Genomic DNA, 25,424 nt, shown 5'->3' on the forward strand with positions numbered 1-25,424 from the left:
TATTCTAAACTACGTATATTTTATTTTCAGTCAAGCAAGCAAACAAATCCGACTTTTCGGTACAATTCAGTCGACTGCCACAAGCATTTTACAGCGTTCTTGTGGCATGTTCTAACCCAGGCTTCAAAGGACGTTGACGCTTCCCAATACTTCATTACAGTAAATATACACATTACACAGATCTCAAGCAAAGGAAAGTGCTCGTTATCTTTAAACAGGATTATTAAAATATTGTTCTCAAGTGGAGACGCTTAAGTTCCTATCGCTTTATACTTCGAAATCGGTAATTTGTTCTAAGCATTTTGCAAGATTTGAAGGACACGCATTAGTGTCAACTTCAAACAGGATTCGAACCTGATTAGCAGTGACTATATGACAAAACCACTAGCCTACGCACAACAGTAGATTTCCATCAATAAAGGCATCTGCGCTAGCTGTGTGATCAGGCGTCCTCTCCTACATTTAATAATATTCCCCGATGTATTCACACCAATTGACGTTAAATATCAGAGGTAAAGCTCGCTGAAGCCGCTCAATGTTATAACAATCGCCATATAAGGTCATTACCGACGGAAGATTAATCAACTTAGCAATTTTATGATTGGAATCAATAACGAAGAAATAGTCCAATCCTTTCTGGAACAGGGGATATTTTCAAGAAATCATTCAGTCTTATTACTAGTTTGTGGTGCGATATTTAGCGCCGCTTCTGGGTAAAATAACCCCTGTCGTTGCCTGCGTGTGTACGTTGGAAATCTGAAAGCAATTATTGGAAATTGAAATGTTGGCGACTCAAGCGAAGGCGTATTGGTTCAGCCGGTTGGTCAGCAGACGACTAACAATGCCAACTAATAAACCCTCGGTCGCCCGTCACCTCTCGCGCTCTGCACGTGGCGCATGAGACATTCAGCACTGGTCTGGCGGATCGATACCAAGTCAGTGACTCTACAGATAAAACGTTTTCCCGCTGGATATTGTCAGCGATAGTAAACGCTGACCACTGTGAATTTTAAGCAGTCCTTGAGGACATATCGAGATGAACTCTGATTGAGGCATACCCTCAACATCTGGTGTCGTCTGCTCCTTTAGTAAGTTTCCAGTGCCACGTGGTGAACACTAGAACCCCCCACCCTTTATTTCCTTCCCTCCGGCGTAGTCTTCACATTCTGTCAGAGTCGATACCAACATATATCATCCTTCTGACCGCTGATTTGAGCTCGCGCGTGACGTCATAACACTCTGCCCGCCCTTTTCCCGCGTGTTCTGAGCTCGGGCTAATCTGCTCACTCAAACCATTGAAATCAATTTCTAATTGGCTTAGACTGAGAAAGTCATTACCTTGCGTCGTTTGTACCAGAACTCTGTAACAGTTCTATCTCAACATTCTAGCGGTGTATTTTTTTATCTTTATTCTCAGTTCGTAAATCGCTACTTTTCATATATGATAGCACATGGAATTATAAGCCAATGAATATGCACCAGCCTTTAAATCAGTCCTAGCTGGCCAAGTGGGTTCCATCTATATTTAACGTGTTTTACATTCAATACAACAGCCTGGAATGGCCTCTTGTGATAAGGACGGACCACAGCTTGAGATAGTTCGCCCAGTCATCAGTATGACTGTATTTCGGAATATGGAAGTACGCGTGATGGTGGCGCGCTGCATCGCCTGCCGCTTGAGTAGCCCTTAGTGGCAACTGCTGTGCGGAGGAACCAACGCTGTGTATACACAACTCACCAGATGCCCTGCCGCTGCTGCAGCCGTTTATATGTCCATATGTCGCAGTGTCTGCCGGCCGGCAGGTAGAACAGGGAGCTGATGATTCGACTTGTCTCTCATCGCGAGATGCAGAGCGAGGTGATGTGGATCCCAGTTGTTGCGTTGTAGCGGACTGTCCGGTGACAGGCGTGTTGTCACCACAAGAGCATGTGAAGTCACAGGTACCGCATGCGCGTCTGTGTACATGTTGTGGTGATATTTTCGATGTGACGTAAGCCTGTTTCACATACACACACTCACACACACAAACACACATACACACGTGGTATGCAGTTCCATCGACCTGACTTAACTGTCATCTGTCGTCTGCTCGTGTGAGGTGTTGATGCAGAAGTGGGATATTGTACGGACGCGTGGCATTGCTGGTGTGATATTACAGTGTGGTGGTTATATTCTCTGAAAGCTCAAATCTGGATGTGCCCTTTGGACGGAGTACACGTGAGTTTTTCGGTGGAGACACCCGTATGGAGGCTCTAGGACCATGTCGGGTGCGTTGGCGCGAAGAAAGACTAGCGACACTGGTTTGGCGGTCAGATACACGCCGTGCGCCAATTCAGAATTGGATGGGGATGAAATTGAGGAAATCGCCATAGTGAGTAAAGATGCAAAAGAGTCACTGGAGGATGAGGTTGAGGTGGAGGCAGACGTCGAATGTGGCGAGCAGACGACAACAGCCAACGGTCCTCGCTCTCTCCCAGGCTTGGAGATCTTCTCTTCACCTAGTGATCGCACCAAGTTGATTGGTGAAAGATTAAGTTCCAGCGACAAAATTAGCATCTCCTCGCCCATCTATTCAAATAAGGTTGTGGAACAGAAATCGAAGTCAACGTCGAAACAAAGTCTGTTGGATATTGTTAGCGGCAAACTGGATCTTGTCAAAACACGGAAGCGCTATTCCCTTGCACAGTCCTCGCTCATGAAAAAGCCCAGGCCTAGCGAGGCCAATATTGTGACATCGCGAGGCATTCGGAAACAACGGAAGAAAGAAATCGAGGACAAATTCGGCAAGAAGAGTGTTAGGGGTGAACGATTCGAAACTGCAACATCTGTGAGCTCGGATCGGGATGGATGTAACTGGACGTTTGTGTTTGACCCCTCAGGAAGACTCTGTTACTGGTGGTCTTCCGTGGTCAGTATGGCGTTCTTATACAACTTCTGGGTCATTATTTACAGATTTGCTTTTCAGGAGATTAACCCAGATAATCTGTCAGTGTGGTTCACATTGGACTACACCGCCGACTTTCTCTACGTCCTTGACATTGCCTTCCACTTCCGGACCGGTTATCTGGAAGACGGCGTGTTACAAACAGACCCAACCAAGTTAAGACTTCATTACATGAACACGACCACTTTCTACATAGATTGTTTGTGTTTATTACCATTAGATTTTTTGTATCTTTCCATCGGTTTCTGCTCAATTCTCCGATGTTTTCGCCTGGTCAAAGTTTACCGCTTCTGGACATTCCAAGACCGAACGGAACGTCACACCAACTACCCCAACGTTATCCGTACCGGCACGCTTCTGCACTACCTGTTGGCGTTGTTTCATTGGAATGCATGCTTATACTTCGTCGTGGCTACACGGATGGAGAAGTCCCAGGACACATGGAGGTTCCCCAAGGATAACACGAACACAGTCCTGCAGTATCTTCACGCGTTGTACTGGAGCACCCTGACCCTCACTACTATCGGGGACCCACCCTCACCCGTTACTATGGGAGAATATTTGTTTACTATTTTTGAAATGGTGTTCGCGCTGTTGCTGTTTGCAACGGTGTTGGGACACATCGCCAACATTGTGACAAATGTCAGCGCTGCCAGGAAGGAGTTCCAAGGTAGGTGATATTTACGTTACTTAATTCACACCTGATTATTCTTGTTTTCAGACGATCTTGACAACTTGTATCCGAATACTTATCGACTCCATGTCTGTATCCCATTACATCTTTCATTGTTCCATGGCTGCCATGTCTCAGGTATTGTCCATGGCATGTTGCGACATTTGGTGGTGTAACCAAATGGCGTTTACGTCACAAATATTTGCCATGAGAATTCAGCCTATATCAATTGCTTAGTTCATGATTATTTATAACCCGGCGTTCGTTCAACCCCAAACCCCCAACCTCCGTGCCATCTGTCTCTAAAGAACAGTACATTGGCCGCCCACATGCATGAATCAACATACACATATATTGTTCAGTTTCAATAGCGTGTATCGATCTTATGTGTACACGATGTACGCAATACTCTCAAGGACGCATCAGTTCCATTACTTCAGTGTCGACATGCCAATCCTCAGATCTACACATGTTATTTTGTTATTTGTATGCTGGAATATTCCATACAGTTCTGTCAGGACAACGCAAAATATGTGTTTTTCATTGCTTTACATGAGCTTTTCAGAGTTCAATATTTGGTGAAATGTGTATTTATGTGTCACAGCATGAGTCAGCCCCATTGAGTCGAAAGGTTGAATTTGTCAATATCTTATCTAAAGTTTATTATTATTTACTGTGTATTGCATCTGACGGCAAAACTATTTGAAATTGTTAATCACAAGTCGCCAAGCACTGTTACACATGTCCCACCCTGTAGAATGGGTGATATGTAAAGAGCATTAATCAAAGGAGGTGTATACAACATTGTCTGTCTCGCGGCCACTACAATGACCCAATTGGGTGTAACATTATCTTTTGAACACACTGTCACACTCACGTAAAACATAATCAAAGGAAGATTAGCCCTGATAACGCACTAAAACACTGACCACTACAATGTATTGTCATTGTCCATGATATATTGATAAGAGCTTTTCGAAATAGTTTTGAATTTGAATATACCACTGCGCTTTTAATCGCCGGTCATCCGAGGGTAATCTAAAATGAATATGTGACAAGTGACAAGAGACACTTGTCTCTTGTCACTATTAAATGAACATGAGATAACATGCTTTCTAAACCAAAATTATGTATGATACATCACAATATGTAGTAATAATGATGTTTACACACACTGAATGAGATAAAGTATATTGAGGTCAGTTTGACCTATTTGGCCTTATCACTTAGTGTAAGAGCAAATATATAATAGCGACACATCAGTGTTGTAGAAGAATAAACACGTGTTGATAAAGGATTTCAATAAATTTAACATTTCTACGTTTACACTATTTGGAATTCTGTTTATATTTTGCTATCATTATGTAGGATCGGGTTAACTAAGCGTCATGCTTTACGAAGCATACGTCATGGACGTTGAACAACGCGAGAACATCGTCATTACGACGACGAAAACACTCAGCACCATCTGCGCTTTCTGTTGTGTATATTTCTATATTACAAACCAAAGTACCTTTGTTCAGTAGGGAAATGAAATAACCTGCTCAACCGGAACGTCATGGGGCTACGTGCAAATATCGGCAGCATATGGCTTGGACCGGACGAAGCCTGGAGTAGCGAATTGTTGAGGATAGTGTAATTGGCTAGTCCAATAACTAGCCCTCATAACCTTATTGATCCTCGAACACTCTCACCTTCTAGCGCACCTCAAGGTCATAGAGCGTTAAGCTGCCGCTGTTAACAGCGGTAAACGATAAAAAGATATCTCCTGATCATATAGCGGGCTATATATGCCCTCATAGTAGCGGTGCCACCTTAACATGTGTTATATATCAGGTAACGTTTGGTGAAATATGTGATTTGAACACGTGCAACAGCTGTCGTCAGATGTAGTTGAAATGGTTTAACACGTTAAATGTGTCCCTGAAACCATCAAGAGAAACAAGCTTGAACAAAATATATAATATTAAAAAATACAAACTATATGATAATAAAATAATTAATACATCGTTTTTGTTGGCTTAACATGTTATCAGATTTTGTATTTATTAATAAATCCCGCAGATATGTAGCTTATTGCTGACGTAATTAGTTCATGTTAACACTGTCCATATTATTATTAATAACCAATATTTATGTAAAGGCAAGAATTGTATTGATGTGAACTTCTTTATTGTGATAGACACGGCTTTTATACCCTACTCCTTCGTGAGGTGATGAAACGTCGTGTCTGTCACAACTTCATCAGGTGAGAAAGGAGGAAGAATACACTCCGAAAGGTCCATCTCAATAAAGAAATTGACATCCATAAAATTCTTGCCTTGATGTGTGTCACTTCTCATTCAAAAACTCAGCGTTAATGTAGTTCGTACTAAGTGTTTATATAACGGTACATAGTATCATTTAACATTGTGATGCATTAAGTTACGGGCTGATATTGATACACAGTAATTGATAATTATGTTGCTATTTACAACACTGCGATAATCACGACTGACATCGCCCAAATATTATTTTCTATTTACTATTCTCATTGTCTATTTTGCCGCACATCTTGTGAGCTCTACCAACGTGTGTATATTGTGATATAATGTCGTATTCTATATCATTGTATATTATTACTTAGAAGTGTAGTATATGATATATAATTTCCACATCCATGTGTATTCTATATCATGGTGTATTAACATATCTAGATGTATGGTAAAACATTGTGTATGATAACGCCTAGGTGTATCCCGTGTGTTTTGTTTCACTTTGTATTGTTTCAGGTGTAGTCTACATTATGGCATTGTGCATCGTTGTCTTCAGGTATATCTACAACATTGCTATAACACCTAGGTGTATTATATGTGTATTAATACATCTAGGTGTACGATATAGTATTCTGTATGGTGCTATAACGTTGCTTGTTATAACACGTAGGTGTACCCCCTGCGTCGTGTATTATTATAATTGTGCATCATGTGCCAGGGTGTATTTGTTTACCTCAATATATGCTGTAACATTGTGTATCGCCCTCAAGTCTACTATTACCTAGATACAGTTACAACCGAGGTCTTTATTTTTGCACGTTGAAATTTGGCATCAAGGTGTAGACAGGTATACTGTATGTTTTTGCATAAAGGAGTAGACAGGTACATTGTGTAGTTTGCACCAGGGTGTTGACTGGTACATTGTGTATTAACAGGTACATTGTGCATTTTGCACCAAGGTGTTGACATGCATACTCTGCATTTTTGCATCAAGGAGTAGACAGATACACTGTGCATTTTTGCTTCAAGGAGTAGACAGATACATTTTGTATTTTTGCATCAAGGAGTAGACAGGTACATTGCTTATTTTGCATCAAGGAATGCATGAATACACCTAGATGCCCACAGCACTATTGATTATCGGATGATATCTCGCTATCTGTGTACTGGTTTTATTAGCGTCACCTCTTACCACGGCCAAGTGTTTCTCTAGTGCCGTCTTCCATCAAGCTCCTTACTGGCCGTGTATGTAGATTAGCCCTAGAATGGCAGTACCAGGCAGATAAACAGTTATCGTGACTTGGTGGCGATGCCCAGTGACAGCAGAGCGTAGTCTATACCCATAACACGACATAACTAGGCTATCGATAGTTACGAAATCCGTCGAGTGTTGCATAACAAGCGAGATCGCGCTCCAAGCTTTACTCTGTCAGTGTCGCCGAACAGGAACATTGTCGGCTTGGCAGAAAGTGAATGCGACGGCGGGATTCACTGTGTCTGACGTGGAATATTCGCGATTTGCTGAGGTATTTTCATCGTATGAAAAGCAGTTGCCGTGCAGACTGTGGTTTTGTCGCCGAATTCTGTTAAATATTAACACCATGGCGAGCACTTGAGTTTATGATTTACTGATATTTTACGACAGGGAGATCGATATGGCAAATATATTTGTGCTCTCGATGCACATGTGCAAATTAGTGTCAAAAGTACATGCTAATTCTGTGAAGTGCAAATTGTTGCTAGTATCAAGCACATGGCATTTTACTGATTTCATTTAGAAGGTTTTATTCTGAGTATTATGTGCTTATGAAAGCAAGAACTGTACAATGCTGCATTACGTGAAAAGGTAACCAATAATATGTTAATGTTCATGGTTTTGAGCTGAAATGTCAGTTTCTATCCCCAAAGATGGACTAGTCACTTATATAGACCAATTTCTATTGTTATGTTTCATGACAAATAGGGACCTTTGTGCGTTGGTTGAATACTTGATGACACAAATTGCAAAGACGAAGCCATATGTCATACGGCGGGCCGTGTCTTTGTACTTGCAATAAGAGCAGAATGGCGAGTCCAACTCAAGCGTTATGTAACATCCAATTGTGATGAGATCTGCGGGGATTATAGTCTAAGTGTACCATCCGCGGGGATTGTGGCTGTGTAATGGTAGATTCTCGTGATGCCGTGACATTGATTGTTGTGTTGGTTGATTCGAAGCACAGGGGACAGTTCAGTACATGCAATTACATTAAATTGCGGAATCAGAATATACTGATAATACGTCAGTTATACTTCCACAATGAACCATCGCAATGGCTTTGGATTACATTGGCTTACGTACACTCATCATGACATGTGACTTCTGATATCGATTTACGAAGGATCGTTTCGATATGTCTGCTGTCTCAACCGCAATGAATAGGCATTTGCACTTTGGGAACAGACGAAAACTAATACACATCTTAATTCATCATCACTGTTTCCATGGGATCTTGTATCTGCCTGTGATCTCTTCTTGATCGATAATATTAATTCGCGGAAAGTCAAATACGAACTTATCATTTTCAGGCGACTTGGATCGACTGTAGTCAGATCTGCACAGGGAATTGCGGCGCATTCCGTCACCATGCAGTCATGAGTTAACAAACATTGCGTTTCTTCTGTAATTAAAATTCACAAAGAATTCAGTAGAATTGCTGCAAGAACCATGTTCATTGTAAGATTACTACCGACTGTTAATCACGAAACAGACGTCAAAATAGCCACGAACAGCTCGGTATACGATATCATTTTGACTGATGCCGAGTGCGAATGTTTATGAAACAAATATACTTTTGTTTTTGATGTTAAAATCATTCATATGTACCTCTAGTAATGGCATATTCTTTCTTATTGCAGAAGTTCATGTGCCATGTTGTCACATCATGTTATATTAACTGCTTCTATATAAAGGAATTGGGTGGTCTTAAGTCCTTTTGAGGAGTATAAACCACTGTGACCCGTTGCTATTAGAATTCGGATAATAAAACTTGTGTTTGATATGATGAACACTTGATGCACGATAGCTACTGGTAATGGTTCTACACGTGACAGGCGTTTGGTAGTTCGAGTTCTGTTTCCTTGGACTTCTGCCCCCAATGAAACACGTACAGTACATATGGTCACGTCGTTGAATAACTGTTCGAAGTGTGACTCTTAACGTAGCAGTGAATGGGTACCCGTTAGGGTGGAATGGTTTTGTGACTGTAAACTTCCATTACCTCGTAAGTATCTTTGGTTGTACTCTCCCCAGGGAGCTGAGAATGGTACTGTAAACAACCACTCACCTGAAAGTGGAAACTTGGCTGTTTTAAGTTAAGCCCTTCTGTAACCAGATGTGTAGCCATGCAATCACTAGATCGATTAGGGTAGCCTCGTGCTTAAAGCGTTCGCTGGTCACGCCAAAGATCCGAGTTCCATTCCCCACATCGGCGCAATGTATGAAGACCTTTTCTGGTGTCCCCCGCCATGATATTGCTGGAATATTACTAAAAGCGGCGTAAAACTAAACACACTCGCACTAGATCCATAAGAAGTGATCAACAGCTTACTCCCACCGCCCATCGAACAGTCATGATGGTTTTGCCTGTTGTACCACATAACGTAGGAGAGCCCCTTTAAAGCCACACGATGTATATCACACACATAATGTTCTGTGTAAAACGAGCAATTTGCTACCATACACATAGATAGAATATATATCGATACTTAAGGGAATCAGTATTAACTAGAAATGATCTCGTTTAACCGAGAACCCAGACTGGATAACGGAAGTACAAGACCGTTTAATACAAATTCGTTTCCCAAATCGATTCACAAAGGGCCATATGGTTGATTTAATATTATTTCCGTATCTGTATTTGCAAAAGGACACCATATTTTTCCCTCTGTCGTATGAGCTCACATCATGAAATATTACTCAGAAAGAGTAATGCGACAGGTTAGCCATTGCATGCATTTACGTATGGAAATCGGTTCTCATAACAAGCTAAGAAAGATAGGCTGTTTTTAATGTAAGGAACTTGGACCACATGTTATAATTCACCGCATACTCCCCCGGGCGGCCCTATCTCGCAAATATATGTCAGTCTCCATGCGAAAACAGTTGGGCTGATGTCGCCACTCTGTCCACAATTGCTCTCAACCACCGGAGCCATCATTCAACATGTCTCCCTACTTTCGTAATTGTCTTGTACATGTCTTCATCGCGATAGCCGTGGTTTCGCACCTGGGTCACTTCCGGTAGCGAATACTTGTTTTGCGTCACAGGGCAATTACTGCGATGACTGTAGCTATCTGTGTTCTCTATCTGTCGCGGGACTCCGATTTGACGTGGCTACACAGTGATGGCTGATGGCTTGTCTGCTGGTTTCGCCTACAATCGCCTACATTAGTAACGTCTAACCGCAACTGGATTTTCTGTTCACCTGAGTGCAAATCATCCAAAATTCGTATTCCTGTGGGTTACAGTTCGACCAAGACTTTGATTGCCTTTTTGCCGAAAGATCAAACCTAGACACAGACAGATGACAACAGCAATTAATGCTTGTTGTAGGAGCGCACTAATGAGATCAGATGGTAAGGTTCGCTGACTTGGTTAATGGACGTAACTGTATCTCAGATATGTCGTTCGATGTTCATGATGTCGGTCACTGGGTTGTCTGGAAAGGCTTGATTATCAACCGATATTTCAGTGTGTCGCGTGAAACTACAAACGATCAAACTTTTAATTTGGTTTTAGAATACAAATAATGAAAGGAAAGACCAACAGGCAGGTCTCACAGGAGCGATTCCGCTTAACGATCAAAGAAACACTACATCATACGTTGGTTCGAGCCACAGGCGCCAATATTTTTGTTTTTTCCTGAAAGGCTGTAATTTAAGTCAGGGCAAGTCAGACATGAGGTCGAAATGACGGGCGACATCTTTCGCCGTCAGTCATTTAAAGACAAACATTGCTTGCTGGACCTTGCGATGTTTTGCCTTTTTGTGTTGGTCCAAACGATGGCATCACCACGATGCCTACACTGACGATGCCGGCAAACGGAGAGCTGTTCACGACCCAGTGCCCAACACATCAACGTCAGTGAATTGATCGGGTCAGTCTGCAAGTAAACACTTGGGTTGATCGTTTAGAAATGATATGATTAGTTAACGATATTAGAGGATTAAAACGCAATTAGAGTCTAATAATTTGATGAACATTGCCATAAACCGATGCACGGCTGTGTCGTTAGATCGCCGTGACATCTTATGACGTCATGGAATTGTAGAATTTGTCATGTAATTGAGTTATACCACCGTTACGGCTCCTGGGAGATATTTCATCCTGAGTTCCGATGGTGAAAACCGATCCAGGAGAATTCGTGGCCTAATTACAGCCCTTGCTATGTAGACACGCTACCAAGTGCTCAACGATCACGATATATCCGATGTTTAATTCTGTGGTGTTCTGTTGCAGCCGGGGCTTAACGATCCAGTTGTAGTCGGTTGCCAACGGTCCTGTTGCACCCGTTGCTGAACGACCCGCTGCAACCGGTGCTCAACGATCTCGCAGTACCGCTGGCGAACGATATGGCTGCTCTAGCTGGTTTACAGTCGTGTTGCAACTTGTGCTCAATGATCTCGCAGCACCGCTGCTCTACGATCTCGTAGCACCGCTGCTCAACGATCTGGCTGCACGAGCTGCTTTTTGGTCCCTGTGCACCCTGTGCTCAACGATCTTGCAGCAGCGTTGCTCAACGATATAACAGCACCAGTTGCTTAATGGTCCCGCTGCAACCGGTGCCCAACGATCTGGCTGCACTAGCTGCTTAGCAGTCCTGTTGCAACTTGTGCTCAATGATCTCGCAGCACCGCTGCTCAACGATCTGGCTGCACCAGCAGCTTTTTGGTCCCTGTGCACCCTGTGCTCAACGATCTTGCAGCAGCGTTGCTCAACGATATGACAGCACCAGTTGCTTAACGATCCCGTTCTAAAAATTTCCAACATGTATTTCGATGGAATCTGTTTCTCCAAAATGGCCCAGGCGTAGAATTTAAGAGAGTTAATGCACCAGAATCGTGTTCAGAATGAGAGAGCTGAACTTTCACATATTCGCGCATTGAAACACAATGTGATCTCGTCGGTTAATTTGCAGGCAGCATGCAACATGGTATGGGGGGATGTCGGTGCATTCAACAGAACAACCCATTCCTTGCTGCAGTCGTGTTTTTCCGCCGGCTCACCGCACCACCGCTAATTGTACTGGTTATTTCCGCAGATACCTCGGTGCATAGTAATATTCTCAATGCTGTCGTAATGGGGAAATGGCTTCTTTTCATCCTCTGCTAATCGGCGTGTAAACACTGACTATAGATCCACCTTTTCTCTGTAGTTACACAAGGATTTGAAATAGCATAAATCTTTACGTAACGTCTCGCGATTAATCTCTTGATGATATACTCCCGAGAAATTCATACAGATTTACAATTTGTCTCTGTTCATGCAGCAATTATCTGCCCTTTTCACGATGAAATGCTTGAGTAACACAACTTAATGTAACGCCTGTGGTTCTTGTCTAATGAATATTATATGAACACAAATAATTCACTTGTACCTGGCTGATTATGTATTGATTTCAATGTTTACTGTTCGAATATTTGTTTGAAGTAGATGGTAAACTTAGTTATGATATTAGGATGTGTTGTTTAAAGAACATGTGTGAGTGAGTGAGGAGTGAGGATGGTTTTACGCCGCAATATCCTAGCAATTTTACGGCGGGAGACACAAGAAATCTGTTTCACACATTTTAACAATGTGGGAGTCGAACCCGGGTTTTCGGTGTGACGACCGAACACTTTAACCATCAGGCTACCCCACCGCCCCAGGGACCATGTCATGGGTGTACATGGTCTTGTTGGTTAAGGTAAATCTCACCTTTTCCAATACACAGTCACATCAGCGACTCCATGAATTTGAATTTATATTCAATATTTGTTTAGCTTCTGTTTTACTGGCTGCTAACAGTACTGTATACTGTCTAATTATATTTTATATTATATTCATGTCGTGAATGCATCAACGTTTTCCGTATTTAAGTCCGCTGTGGGAGCTTATCTTCATTAGTCCTACCTGGATCCGTTGAACATCGAACTGATGACCAATCTTTCCAAAATAACTACCATCCACATCACTTTCAGCAACAATAAACACAAAAAACGACAGTGAAATGTTCCAGGCTTATTCACTCGACGTCGAATAGACCGGCATATACATGAAGTGAAAATAGGACTGTGTATTGGGAAATAAATTTTGTTGCAATATATTGCGATTCGGGCACTCGTGTAGCGGTACGTATTGCGATATATTGGGAACTTGTGTGTTTGACAGTAAGTGCCACTAACATGTCGATCCTATTTTCTACATTAGTCGCTAAACATATATACTCATGGAAACAAATAAAGGAACACGTGAAAGTACAAGTGATCCCATATTTATTTCCAGAATTTCATTGATAGTGCAATACATACCTTGTGAAGAGACCTGGAAAAGAATAAAGGAACACTTGTACGTTCATGTGTTCCCTTATTTGTTTCCATGAGCATATCATGTGATTCTGATAACATCAATCTCAAAATTAAGTTGCATAGTCAGGGATTCAATTTTTTTATACAATGCATAGTATCACAGGATGCCTCTTTGTCATTGAATAACGAAGGAAAAAAATGTTGTTAATGAAATTTTAATTCAAAACATAAAGATAATCACAAACGCAAAAAGCCCCACCTATATATGTTCTTTACCCAATTTACCGGTTCTCAGAAATAATATTGCAAGATATCGTTTGAAAAGCATATTTCGATATACCGGTATACCGGTACTTCAGTACAGAACTCTGTGAAATGATGACTTAAGGCGTTATGTTGCTAAAATATTGTCCTAAGCAAGTAACTCACTCGATATTCTCATTCTCAATGTGTGATTTGGTTATCGATGCTTTTCTCGGTTCTCAATGAATAATGACCAGTTTCATGTTGGCAAATATTCATTCAAACTTACAAAACACAATTTGATTCATGAAGTATTTTCACGACCTGTGCCTTCTTGACAAAGTCAAATCTCCGTTGGACTTTCGGATGCACTTGAGTGCGGAATAGTCAACATTCTGCCCGGGACTATAACGACACTTGTAGACACTTCCGTTCTGGAGTGAGCCCATCAGCAGCGGCAAGGTAATTAGTAAGTGTTTGATCAATGGTCTAAGAACAAGACCAACACTATACGAGCTCGATTATTGGCTAGTTGGCACCGCAGCGCCACCTAGGAGTAATCACAGCGCTAACTTGAGGGGAACATTCTTAGTGATGTCAAGGACCTTTGGCAGTTACAGTTTCTTGAAGATATGCCCACCCCAGGTCTTCTTGAAGATATGCCCACCCCAGGTCTTCTTGAAGATATGCCCACCCCAGGTCTTCTTGAAGATATGCCCAACCCCGCTTTTTGGATTCGTTTTTGCCCCTGTTGATGGTTTAACGTTATTGGAAATATGAATTCGGTACAATCATTTCATCTAATGTGAAATTCTTTATGTACGTCTTGGATATTATTTAGATTGGGTAGCTTAGTTAATGAGGTGTTCGCACGTCACGCTTACAGTCCGAGTTTAATTCCTCCCATGGGTACAATGTGCTGACGTCATTTGTGTAGTTATCTACCGTTTTACTGCGGCAGTTTTAAACTTGAACAAAACCACGCTCTCTCTGTCGTCATGACACCAGTTATGTGCACCTACTTTTTCTCTGAACAGTGTGTTACAAGCACATTCACATCTTTGATAAATTCAGTTGACTGATGATCAATCTTCAACATAAAAGATTCCATGATTGATTATTTTATGCTATCGATTAAGAAGGATCAGCTACTCCCTTACATTAAACCATGTACAGTAACGTGCAAAAGAAATACCTCTGAAATGAAATAGTAGGAGAAAATCCATAGTGTGCACCACCGGACTGACGTAATGCTAAAACTGATAAAGTTGTAGGTTAATGGGAGGCAGCTAGGTTTACACAGGCATTGTACGGGCAAACAGTCATTGGCACATATAGTGGCGCCCCCTTACGGCCTGTGCGACCCACCAGGTGGAGGTAACGATTATAGATAAATCCCAGCCTAGGCTTGTTTGGCTGGTGAAAGATGCTTTCAACCCGTCTCATGTCACTGCAGTGGTTTGTCAATACTGTACAACACAACACATTGTCTACGTAGACTCTCACGCACTGCATGCCAATAGCATCCCTTTATCAGACCAATGTTTGAAGGAGGAAGCGTGTTGTGTTATATATCTTCCTCCTATAGGTCTCGTATGTAGTTACATTGATCCTTGTTAGGAGATTGGTTTGGAACATGTGGCGTTTTTGTTGTGAGATGCGTTATCTATCACTCTATGGTAATTCAATAGAAACAGTGCGAGATTCGTTTTGTCGCAGACAAAGGCAAAATTACTTCCTCAAAGCATATTTCAGGGCGTCAGCTTGGCAATGAGTAAATCGTTTCTTCAGGAGTATTGATTACGATTTGTTGAAGATCAAATAACGCAAAAACAGCTGATTGTATGTGAATTGTGGAGACGTGGTCATGGCGTTAATTAGGTAAAGAAATTTCTTTTTCTTATACATGAGTTTCACGACAACGATACATGCTACGAAGTTCATATGTAATAACTGCACCAAGACACTTCCTAGTATATAACGGACTGATCTACTAGATGAACCATGGAGATCAATGGAGAGCCATACACGAACTACATTTACGGACAGACGACTAAGTACACTGCGAATATTACGAACTGCACTACTAGGTACACTGCGAATATTACAAACTGCACTACTATTTACACTGCGAATATTACAAACTGCACTACTAGGTACACTGCGAATATTACGAACTGCACTACTCGGTACACTGCGAATATTACGAACTGCACTACTCGGTACCCTGCGAATATTACGAACTGCACTACTCGGTACACTGCGAATATTACGAACTGCACTACTAGGTACACTGCGAATATTACGAACTGCACTACTCGGTACACTGCGAATATTACGAACTGCACTACTCGGTACACTGCGAATATTACGAACTGCACTACTAGGTACACTGCGAATATTACAAACTGCACTACTAGGTACACTGCGAATATTACGAACTGCACTACTCGGTACACTGCGAATATTACGAACTGCACTCCTCGGTACACTGCGAATATTACGAACTGCACTACTCGGTACACTGCGAATATTACGAACTGCACTACTAGGTACACTGCGAATATTACGAACTGCACTACTCGGTACACTGCGAATATTACGAACTGCACTACTAGGTACACTGCGAATATTACGAACTGCACTACTAGGTACACTGCGAATATTACGAACTGCACTACTAGGTACACAAAGGTGTGAACCGGACTGTTTTTGAAAGCCTACCACTTTCCTACAATCATCGATTTCAAGATTGGCAATACACTTGCTCTTTCTTACTGATAGTTGAACTCTAAGTAGATTTGTGACAGGGCATATTTAACAATATTTGGCATATTTGTTCGACAAATCAGTTCTACTTTTTCTTCCTCCTCTCTGGTATTCAATCAGGTGTGACACGATGTGCTTGTTCGTCCAGTCTGTTATTGCCGTTCATACCACACCTGGTATATATTGTACACCACCCTGCGGGAATAGAGATGACAAACGATCGTTAAGCATTGTTCCTGTACTTCATACATTCACCTTCATAATTCTGGCTACAGATGCGACACACCTCACTTCATCACTTGAGCCTAATTACTCGGGGATGCTGCTTGTGCAGAAGCCGTGTTTTAATTCTTAATGTGATCTCCCGTTTGGCCATTAAGTGTTGACATCTGCTGTAGGCAAAACGGTTCGACTTTGGGAAATGGAGTTTCGGTTATCCACTGGAGGCTGATCGGCGCTTGCAGTTCAGTACGTGGGTTGTAATCTTTGTCAAGGCTGTTCTTTTTATCCAGCAATCGGCTTGAAAATGCTCTCTGGACGCTGACCTGAAAATGATCTGGATTATTATCCCCCGCCGCGCGTTTAGCGCGAAGTGGAGGATATAGTACTAGGCTCCGTCCGATCGTCCTTTCGTCCGTCCGAACATCCTAAGAACCGTTGACTAAACCCTTTTCATATTTGGTACTGACCTTGACCTTCATTTCCAGGTCACAAGGGACATGAACATTTTGCTCTTGTCATCTCAAGAACCATTTACCGGATTTTGTTCAAATTGAATACCAAGCTTTATCTAGGGAAAATGCAAGGCCCAGTTGATTTTGGTGACCTTCACTTAATTTTCAAGGTCATGGCGACACTTTGAAGATTTCAGCATGTTAATCTGCACGTTAATGTTTTCTATATAAACTGTTAAGACTTTCCTTGAATGTATTTCAACAATCAGTTTCTTTATTACCATTTCGTACATATTTGGTACGCCATGACATTCATGTCCAGGTCAAAGTGAGTCTTGAAAATACCTGTGCGTTTGAAAACTATAGAGCAAGATGTCGAAAGAAGTTGACTGGTCATGTTTTTGTTGACATTTGACTTCGTCTTAAATAACGATCTTCACTTTCATTCCTTTCAAAAGTTCTTTGGATAATTTGCGGCAGAGGAGTATGCCCCCTCAGATAATGATAGATTGTATGGTATTAACATGTGAATTTATTGACCAAAGTCCACATGTTCAAAAGTATGCTAATATGCTTTTGGATTCGCGATAAGGAAATATGGTCATAGATGAATAACGAGTTGAGAGGGCGTTTGAAAAAGACGACTCGACAGTATAGTAAATATCTATCCCAGCTTGAATTGTTTATTGTTCGTAAATAGTACCACTTGTTTATAACTGAATTTATACTGTGGCTATTGGAAAAGGGGTTATCCCAGTGGCATGGGTTGGAAACCCAAGAGGATAAAATGTTTAAAACCCATTTCCGTTTCCCCTGGTTATGATATTTGCAGGAATACTGCTTATAGCGACATGAAACCATACTCACTCACACAATGAATGGTGGTGTTATTTTGTCGAAGCTTCATTTCTATAACATATAATTAGTGAGTGTGTGAGTGAGTAACGAAGTACTTGTCCTCTGTCGCAAAAACTATTTGTTTGTTTGTTTGATGTTTTACGCCGCGCTCAGCAATAGTCCCCATATATGGCGGCGGTCTGTAAATTATCGAATCTGGACCAGCCAATCCAGTGATCAACAGCATGACCATCGATCTGTGCAACTGGGAATCGATGGTAAGTGTCCACCAGGTCAGCGAGCCTGACCACCTGATCACTTTAGTCGCCTCTTACGACAAGCGTTGTCGTCTTTAGTGGCAAGCGTGAGATATAATTATTTTTTATAGCTTGAATGTAAGAGATATATACTATATTATAACTTGAACTTGAGTTTTGGTGATTCTCGTTCAATTCATCTACGTAAGGTTTGCAGTCGGTTACCCCAAGTTCGCTGAGAAATTCATCTTGGATGTACCCAAGTATATATACATAACAAATTAGTGAGTGCTTTCAATGTGTCTAAACGTTTGATGGTGGGTAGTATATAAGACAACAAACAAACGTAAGACAACAAACAAACATAAGCCACCGTCAGGCATATGGTTGGAATATGACTGAGTGTAGCGTAAGACAACAAACAGACATAAGCCACCGTCAGGCATATGATTGGAATATGACTGAGTGTAGCGTGAAACAAGCAAGGCAAGTCACCGCCATATAGCTGGAATGTTGCTGAGTGTATCGTGAAACATCAAGCAAGGCAAGTAAGTCACCGCCATATAGTTGGAATGTTGCTGATTGTAGCGTACTGCAACGAAACACACGCCACAAATGTCAATCAGAGCTCTTCGACAGGATTCAGGTTTGTGACTTCTGAGTCAATTACCACATACTTGATAACATGATATGACTGTTGTTTCAGTGCCCTAAGCCACTCAAGCACTTTAATATATTTAACGTGTCCGTGCAAATGGTTCGTAACTCACATTCTGGCAAATATTATTTCTTCTCTGTGGAAGGTTTTTTCGTCAATTGATAATAAACCTCCATTACTGCTTGACGTTAAATGACCGAATGTTTCCTTTGTCTTTGATCTCGGGAATAGCTGACAAGTTTAATTAATTTAGACCACACGGGCAGGATTTGAAAGTGAAAGTATTCACTGCTAAGTCATTGGTGAGAAACTCTTTTCGAACAGGCGTTCAATTGGTGACGTCATAGTGAGTAATCCACTTCGTACAGAAATTATATTGTGATATCATAAGGAGAAATACTCTTCAAACAGAAGTTTGATTGATGTCGTCAAAAGGAGAAATACTCATCAGGCAGACGTTCATTAGTGACGTCACAAATAGAAATACTCTGCAAAGCGACGCCTATTGGTGACCTCTTGTAGCAAATGAGGTGCTGGTACAGTTCAACTGGTTCGCCCAAATTTCATAATTGTCTCGTACATGTATACCTATCTCTCATCTAACAAGGCATCAGAATTACAAACTTCTTTCATGTTCTATTGATATGTCATAATTGATCGGAGCTCTTTCCTCATGTTTGGACAGCGCCCTTAAGTGAGTGAAAGGCAGAGCCAAAATCTTTGAGATACCAAAGATTTTGATAGGAAAGCTTTCAGGACTAAAACAAATACATAAAATACCGAAAGCTGAATGCAGATAATGTATTTCAGCTTAATTGAACAAGGTGTCATTATTAGGAAAGGAAAGGCACATGTTACTTTGTCTTTCGCCAGTTTGTTAAGGCATTTGTGACTTCGTAGGTGTCTGCCTCTGGATGTATATTTCGCCCACCTACTGTTGCATGCACGCTTGTGTAACATCAGTCTCAATCCTACGATGTACAATAACGCAGGCGCCGGATTGTGGTTGGATGGGTGACTCCCGACGATGTCTGTCATTCAGGTCTTCCTTCGAGCTGAACGCAGATCATGACGAGCGTTGTATCTCCTTAGCGACATAATTTGTACAACATGTTGTTGTTTTGTTTACCTGGCACAGGTTCCCCACATGGGTGCAATATGCGAAGCCCATTTCTGGTGCCCCCGCTGTGATATAGTTGCAGAATTTGTAAAAGCGGCGCAAAAGTAAATTCGCTCTGTGCCGAGCGACGCTGCATGAAAATAATACAGTCCTACAGATCAACCCCAGGCCGCTCCTTAGCCCCGAGCAAGCCAACTTCAACTTACAGAGCAGTCACAGCTGTTGAAAGTTATCTATTATCGATACCCGCAGCATCTGCATTTGTCTTATATAATAGTAACAATAATTTGCCTTAAGAGATTTGATTTCCATTCAGAATGTACATTATTAGAAAGACATGTCTGTGCAATTTGTATAAAATGTTTAATATCTATTGATGTTAGAGTAGCATTGTGTTGTCGGCAGCGCAGGCTTCTATCAAGTCATATTCACTGGAACACGAACCTGATTGTAGCGATATAATACCCCGCAGCAGCCAGCCAGTGAATATCTTTGTGAGAGAGATTCATAATCAATTATTTATACGCAATAAAATGATACAATCCTTGTAACTAAAGATGAAAAAATTTGATTTATTTCTCGAACATATGGTGTATATGTTAATACCTTATTCGCTAGTTGATGCACCAGTTAAAATGAGCGATTTCTCTGGCAGTTTATAAGCTACACACTATTACTGTGCTCCTCAAGTTTACATTCTGGTTAGAACTGGTCTTCAGCAACACCTGCCGGTCATAAGAGGCGACTAACGGGATCGGGTGGTCAGGATCTCTGACTTGGTTCACATTGCGTAAATCGATGGTCATGCTGTTGATCACTGGATTGTCTGGTCCAGACTCGATTATTGACAGACAGCTATAGCTAGAATATTGCTGAGTGCAGCGTTGAACACCCAACGTTGTGGTCCTCTCCAGGACTAAATGCTTTCTATTTAAATTACCATGCAACTAATACTGTGTACGTATAAATTATGATGTCATTGTCACAAAAGGAATGTGGGGATAGAGGGCGTGTAAACATGCGCACGCATGTGTGTGCAGAAGTCGATTCATGCATTTAGAAGTTGCACTGGTGCAGTGCATGTTAACATTTTCTTGTAACAAGAACACATACTTCAGATGGAAAGACGAAAGATGAACTGGCTTGAAGCTCGGTAGAGCGATGACTACACGGACAATGGCTGAATGGCGGTTACTGATGAGAGCAATATTAAATGATATCATCAACCCTTTGAAATACGCATTTATTAGCTCATAGTGTCATCTTGTCTGTAGAAACAGTGATCGTTTGTGGCCTTAACGTTATAACTACCGCCCTACTCACAACAGACACGGTTATGGTGTGTAAAGGATTAAACCCCGGAAGCATTCGTCCGAGAGTAGCTGCATGTATTTTTACAACGCACTCTGTCCAGAGATGGTTAATCTGCCAGGTGGCTTGAAGCGTGCCTACATTCTCGATCTGGTTCTCAAGGGTTAACTACTGTCGATGATGACTTCCGAATCACATCAGCGTCTTTTAGCAGTCTCAAAGACGTATTCGTGAAGATCTGTCTGGTCAGCCCACGTCCAGACACCCAGCGTCCTCCTATCCCCAAACCCTCCCCGCCCTATCCCCCTATGATCACTCCACCCAATCGAAGCCACAACAGAGCAGCCTTCCTCCAGAGGGAAATGCTCACATCTGTCAATATGTCGCTAATCAATAGCCCCAGTGTTAAATGAGAGTTGGAATCTAAAGCCTTTATCCAGGCTTTTGTTAACTATACTAATTAAGACTATTGACCACATAGGAATGTCTTCAAGAGGCGGCAGAGGGCGCTCTGTCCGGCCTTTGACGTAAGATTTGTAGGGAAGGATCTTGTGGCTGTCGTGAGCTGTCTCTAACGTTATGCGTGAGCACGCTTGTTATTTCCCACCATGAAGTCAGAGAGAAAAACAGTCGTCACTACGGTCATCCATCCAGATTGAACCCGGAGCAATTATCAGATTATTCACTGCTGAATGCAGGCCCGGGCTTATGGCTACTTCCGGGGTTTCCGGAAGGGATCATTCATTGTTTCCTGGCGCTGGTTAACGAAGATACAAGGCTGGCGTTAATTTTGACCTTCACAGGACGAGGGGTATCTAACGGCTGCTCTTGAAAGTGAAGTCGACAGGAACAGAATTCACGACCTGTTGGAACTCAGATTGTGTGAACAATAGTATGTTTAACTGATGATGAATTATCAAAGTGCTATGTGAAATTGTTGATGCGGAAAATATAGGGACAAATCGATGCGTTTGTTATTTACGATCAACTGAACATCGACAGGTAATAATTGATAGGTTTGCAGATTTATCACTAGGCGTAACTGAATCAACGTCCTGGTGACTAAATAGAGGTTTGATGGGAAATACAACTCTCCCACGTAAAACAATGGGTCAGAACTGGTCTTCAATATCCACCCTTGCTGTAAGAGGCAACCAGTGAGTGAGTCAGTGAGTTTTTGTCCGTCTTTAGCCATATTCCAGCAATATCACGGGGACACTCGTGGTCTTCACTCATGGGCTTCACTCATGCTCATTTGTGGAATCGAACCAGGGTCTTCAGCATGACGAACGAACGCTTTAACCGCAAGCCTACCGAACCGTCCCATCAGACTACTAACATGATCGAGTTTACGGACTTTGCTGATACATGTCAGCGTTGTATTTACGTACATTGTTGTTCATGTCAGTCACCGGATTGATTGACGGAGGTGCGATTATTTTTCCATGCCTACATGCTACACATATGTGATTAATACGATTTTACGCTTCTTGTATTAATATCCAGTCAGTATGACGATGTGGCACCAGAAATGAGCTTCACTCATAGAAACCGTGTTGGGATTCGATCCAGAGTTTCAGGCGTGACGAGCGAACACTTTAACCAGTAAGTCATTCATTATTCCTCACGTGTATGTAACGGTTATGGATTCAATGTACCAACATTATCTTCTTGCACGGTAAAATAAGATGCCAACGAACATGCTTTTGACTTTTTGGGGATCGAACCGGGAACATTTACATCACGAGCGAGTACGGCATCAACTGTGCTACCCTGCGGCAACCTTGCGCAATCAAAGGATCTATAGGCTTTTTATGTGGTGAAATTCTTTCCCAGTTTGATCGATATCAAAACAGAATGTGACCACTGCCTTTCGATATCTTTAACATGCACCCAATAGTATCGGCCAACAAGTAAAAGTATATGATCATAACTATATCCTGATATAATAAAGCTAATATCCTCCGTACGCTTTTCAACAAATTGTTTGTAATGCATTTCACAACGTTTGATTGTCAGTGCACCATAAGAGAGGATTATTTATTGTGTCAATCAAGCAGATGTTTCGATCAGAGCGGCGTGTTTGGCTAGTATGAGTATCGCCGTGGTGTATAACCCGTCTACACTATAGTACGGAGGCTTTCTATTAGCGGTTTGGAAATAGCTCGACAGTCTACAGCAATATTGACATGAGACAGACACTCTGAAAATATTGATAATGCTGCTGGATTTATTGGTATAATTTGTCGGCGTAAGACGGGATACATTTTCCAAGTTCATCCGGGTACTCTTGGAATCCGTTCAAGACAAGGTTGGATACCAGGGTACCCGGATGTGGACAGAGTAACGGGGCCATTAAACTGTGTTGGAGGTTACGGAAACCCTAGGACGGGCGTTACCGAGGATTTGATTTATCCCCAATCAAAACTCCGATTTATCTTAATCGAGTCACTGATTTATCCTCTCGAGACTCTGATTATCCTTATGGAGGAGACGGTTTCTCCTCACGGACGCTTTGATCCATCCTTATCAAGGCTCTGAGTTATGTTCTCGAGGCTCTTAATTGTCATTTGCGGTCCAGACGTAGCCTCTGGAGAATCTGACTTAAAATGTAGATTTTGATTTGTTTTGGTGAATATTAATTGTGAACGATATCACCTAAATACAATCAAATGGATGTTATTTGCTTTCTTTAATGTTAAAACTGTGGAAATTGTGATTTCGATTGAATAATGCAAGGACGGTCACCTAACTATTTTCAAACTCGTCACGTCATTGCGATGCCTTCTATCGGACGTTTTAAACCCAGGGGTGCCCAAAGAAAAATAATATTTACACCAATGCACGCTCAGTCAATAAATGGGTTTCACACATTGTATCTACTCTACTTACTACTAAATAAGCAGGTAGGCACACAGTGTACAAGCTGTTGGTGTTGTCAGTCACCCGTTCGCCATTGTCCTCTGTCTAGCTGTGTTTATATATAGAACACACACACACACACATACACACACAGAGACAGAGACACAGACACACACAGACACACAGACACACACACACACACACACACACACACACACACACACACACATACCATGACGCTGAGGAATGCATCAGCAGTGCAAAACAATACCCAATTTTGACTATTCTCAGATATGGACTATGACTGGTGTTAAGGGATAACATAGCTGTGAATCCACGTGTTCGAAACCGGTTACCCTCAATGTGCGGAGTGGTTTCCAAATTGTTCCAGTAAGTGGAGCTAGCTGAAGTTACTAGCCCACAAAGAGAGAGAGAGTGTGTGTGTGTGGGAGAGAGAGAGAGAGAGTGTGTGTGTGTGTGAGAGAGAGAGAGAGAGAGAGAGAGAGAGAGAGAGAGAGCTTAAAAAAGTGACCCACTGAAAATGCACCAGCCAGTCAGTGACTGTGGAGATTTACTGACCCGATTGCATTTTCACGAGCCACTGGCTAGCTGATTTCCATGTCCGGAAGTACGATTGAGTCGCTGAAGGTGGCTCAGTGGTCGAGGCCCTCAATAAGGAGTGTGTTCAGTTCCCATAATGTTACTTTCGCACAAAAATTGCCACATGCGCCAAAGCAGTGTTTTCGATCTGCACACTATCAGATCTATGATAGCAGCGTTTAGATAATCGAATCTGCCACCAGGAAACCGTGATCTATTTTGTGAACAAACGTTCAGAGGTGCGGTAGCTTGATGAATAAAGCGTCCGCTCATCACGCTGAAGACCCGGGTTCGACCCGCAATTGGGTACAATGTGTGAAGCCCAATTCTGCTGTGGTATTGCAGGATTACTGCCAAAAGCAGCGTAAAACCCTACTCACTGAATGCACCATTCTGAAGAGATCATCTCCACTGCTGAGTGCATGTTATAGTAATGTAGGCAATGCTCCGCTCGTTTAGAAGAAAATGTATGGTCGATTCCCAGCACTGGTTAATCCTGAATCAGGCGTCTTTTTTTGCCTGAAGGCGACAAACCGCTTTCGGTGGCTGCTTATTCGACAATTACTCGGCCTCTGGCCAGCTAAACTGACCTCCATTCTATCACTGACGGTGTTAACAGGCCAGGAAATTGTCGTCTCTTCGCAGTGCTGCTCTTTCTCTTACAGCTCCGTA

At 42.0% G+C, this 25,424-nt stretch overlaps 1 protein-coding gene across 1 annotated transcript in view; it reads left to right on the plus strand.

Annotated features, from left to right (window-relative positions):
• Nucleotides 1-2,074: 2,074 nt before the first annotated feature.
• Nucleotides 2,075-25,424, plus strand: part of LOC137281872 (cyclic nucleotide-gated channel alpha-2-like) — a 150,126-nt gene continuing 126,776 nt past the window's right edge. The window contains exon 1 of the mRNA XM_067813547.1: nucleotides 2,075-3,615. Within this exon, the coding sequence (XP_067669648.1) occupies nucleotides 2,262-3,615 (1,354 nt within the window). The 5' untranslated portion in view covers nucleotides 2,075-2,261. The remainder of the gene's footprint in view (nucleotides 3,616-25,424) is intronic.

This window comes from Haliotis asinina, chromosome 4 (assembly GCF_037392515.1).
Source record: "Haliotis asinina isolate JCU_RB_2024 chromosome 4, JCU_Hal_asi_v2, whole genome shotgun sequence".
In the NCBI taxonomy this organism is placed as follows: Eukaryota; Metazoa; Mollusca; class Gastropoda; order Lepetellida; family Haliotidae; genus Haliotis; species Haliotis asinina.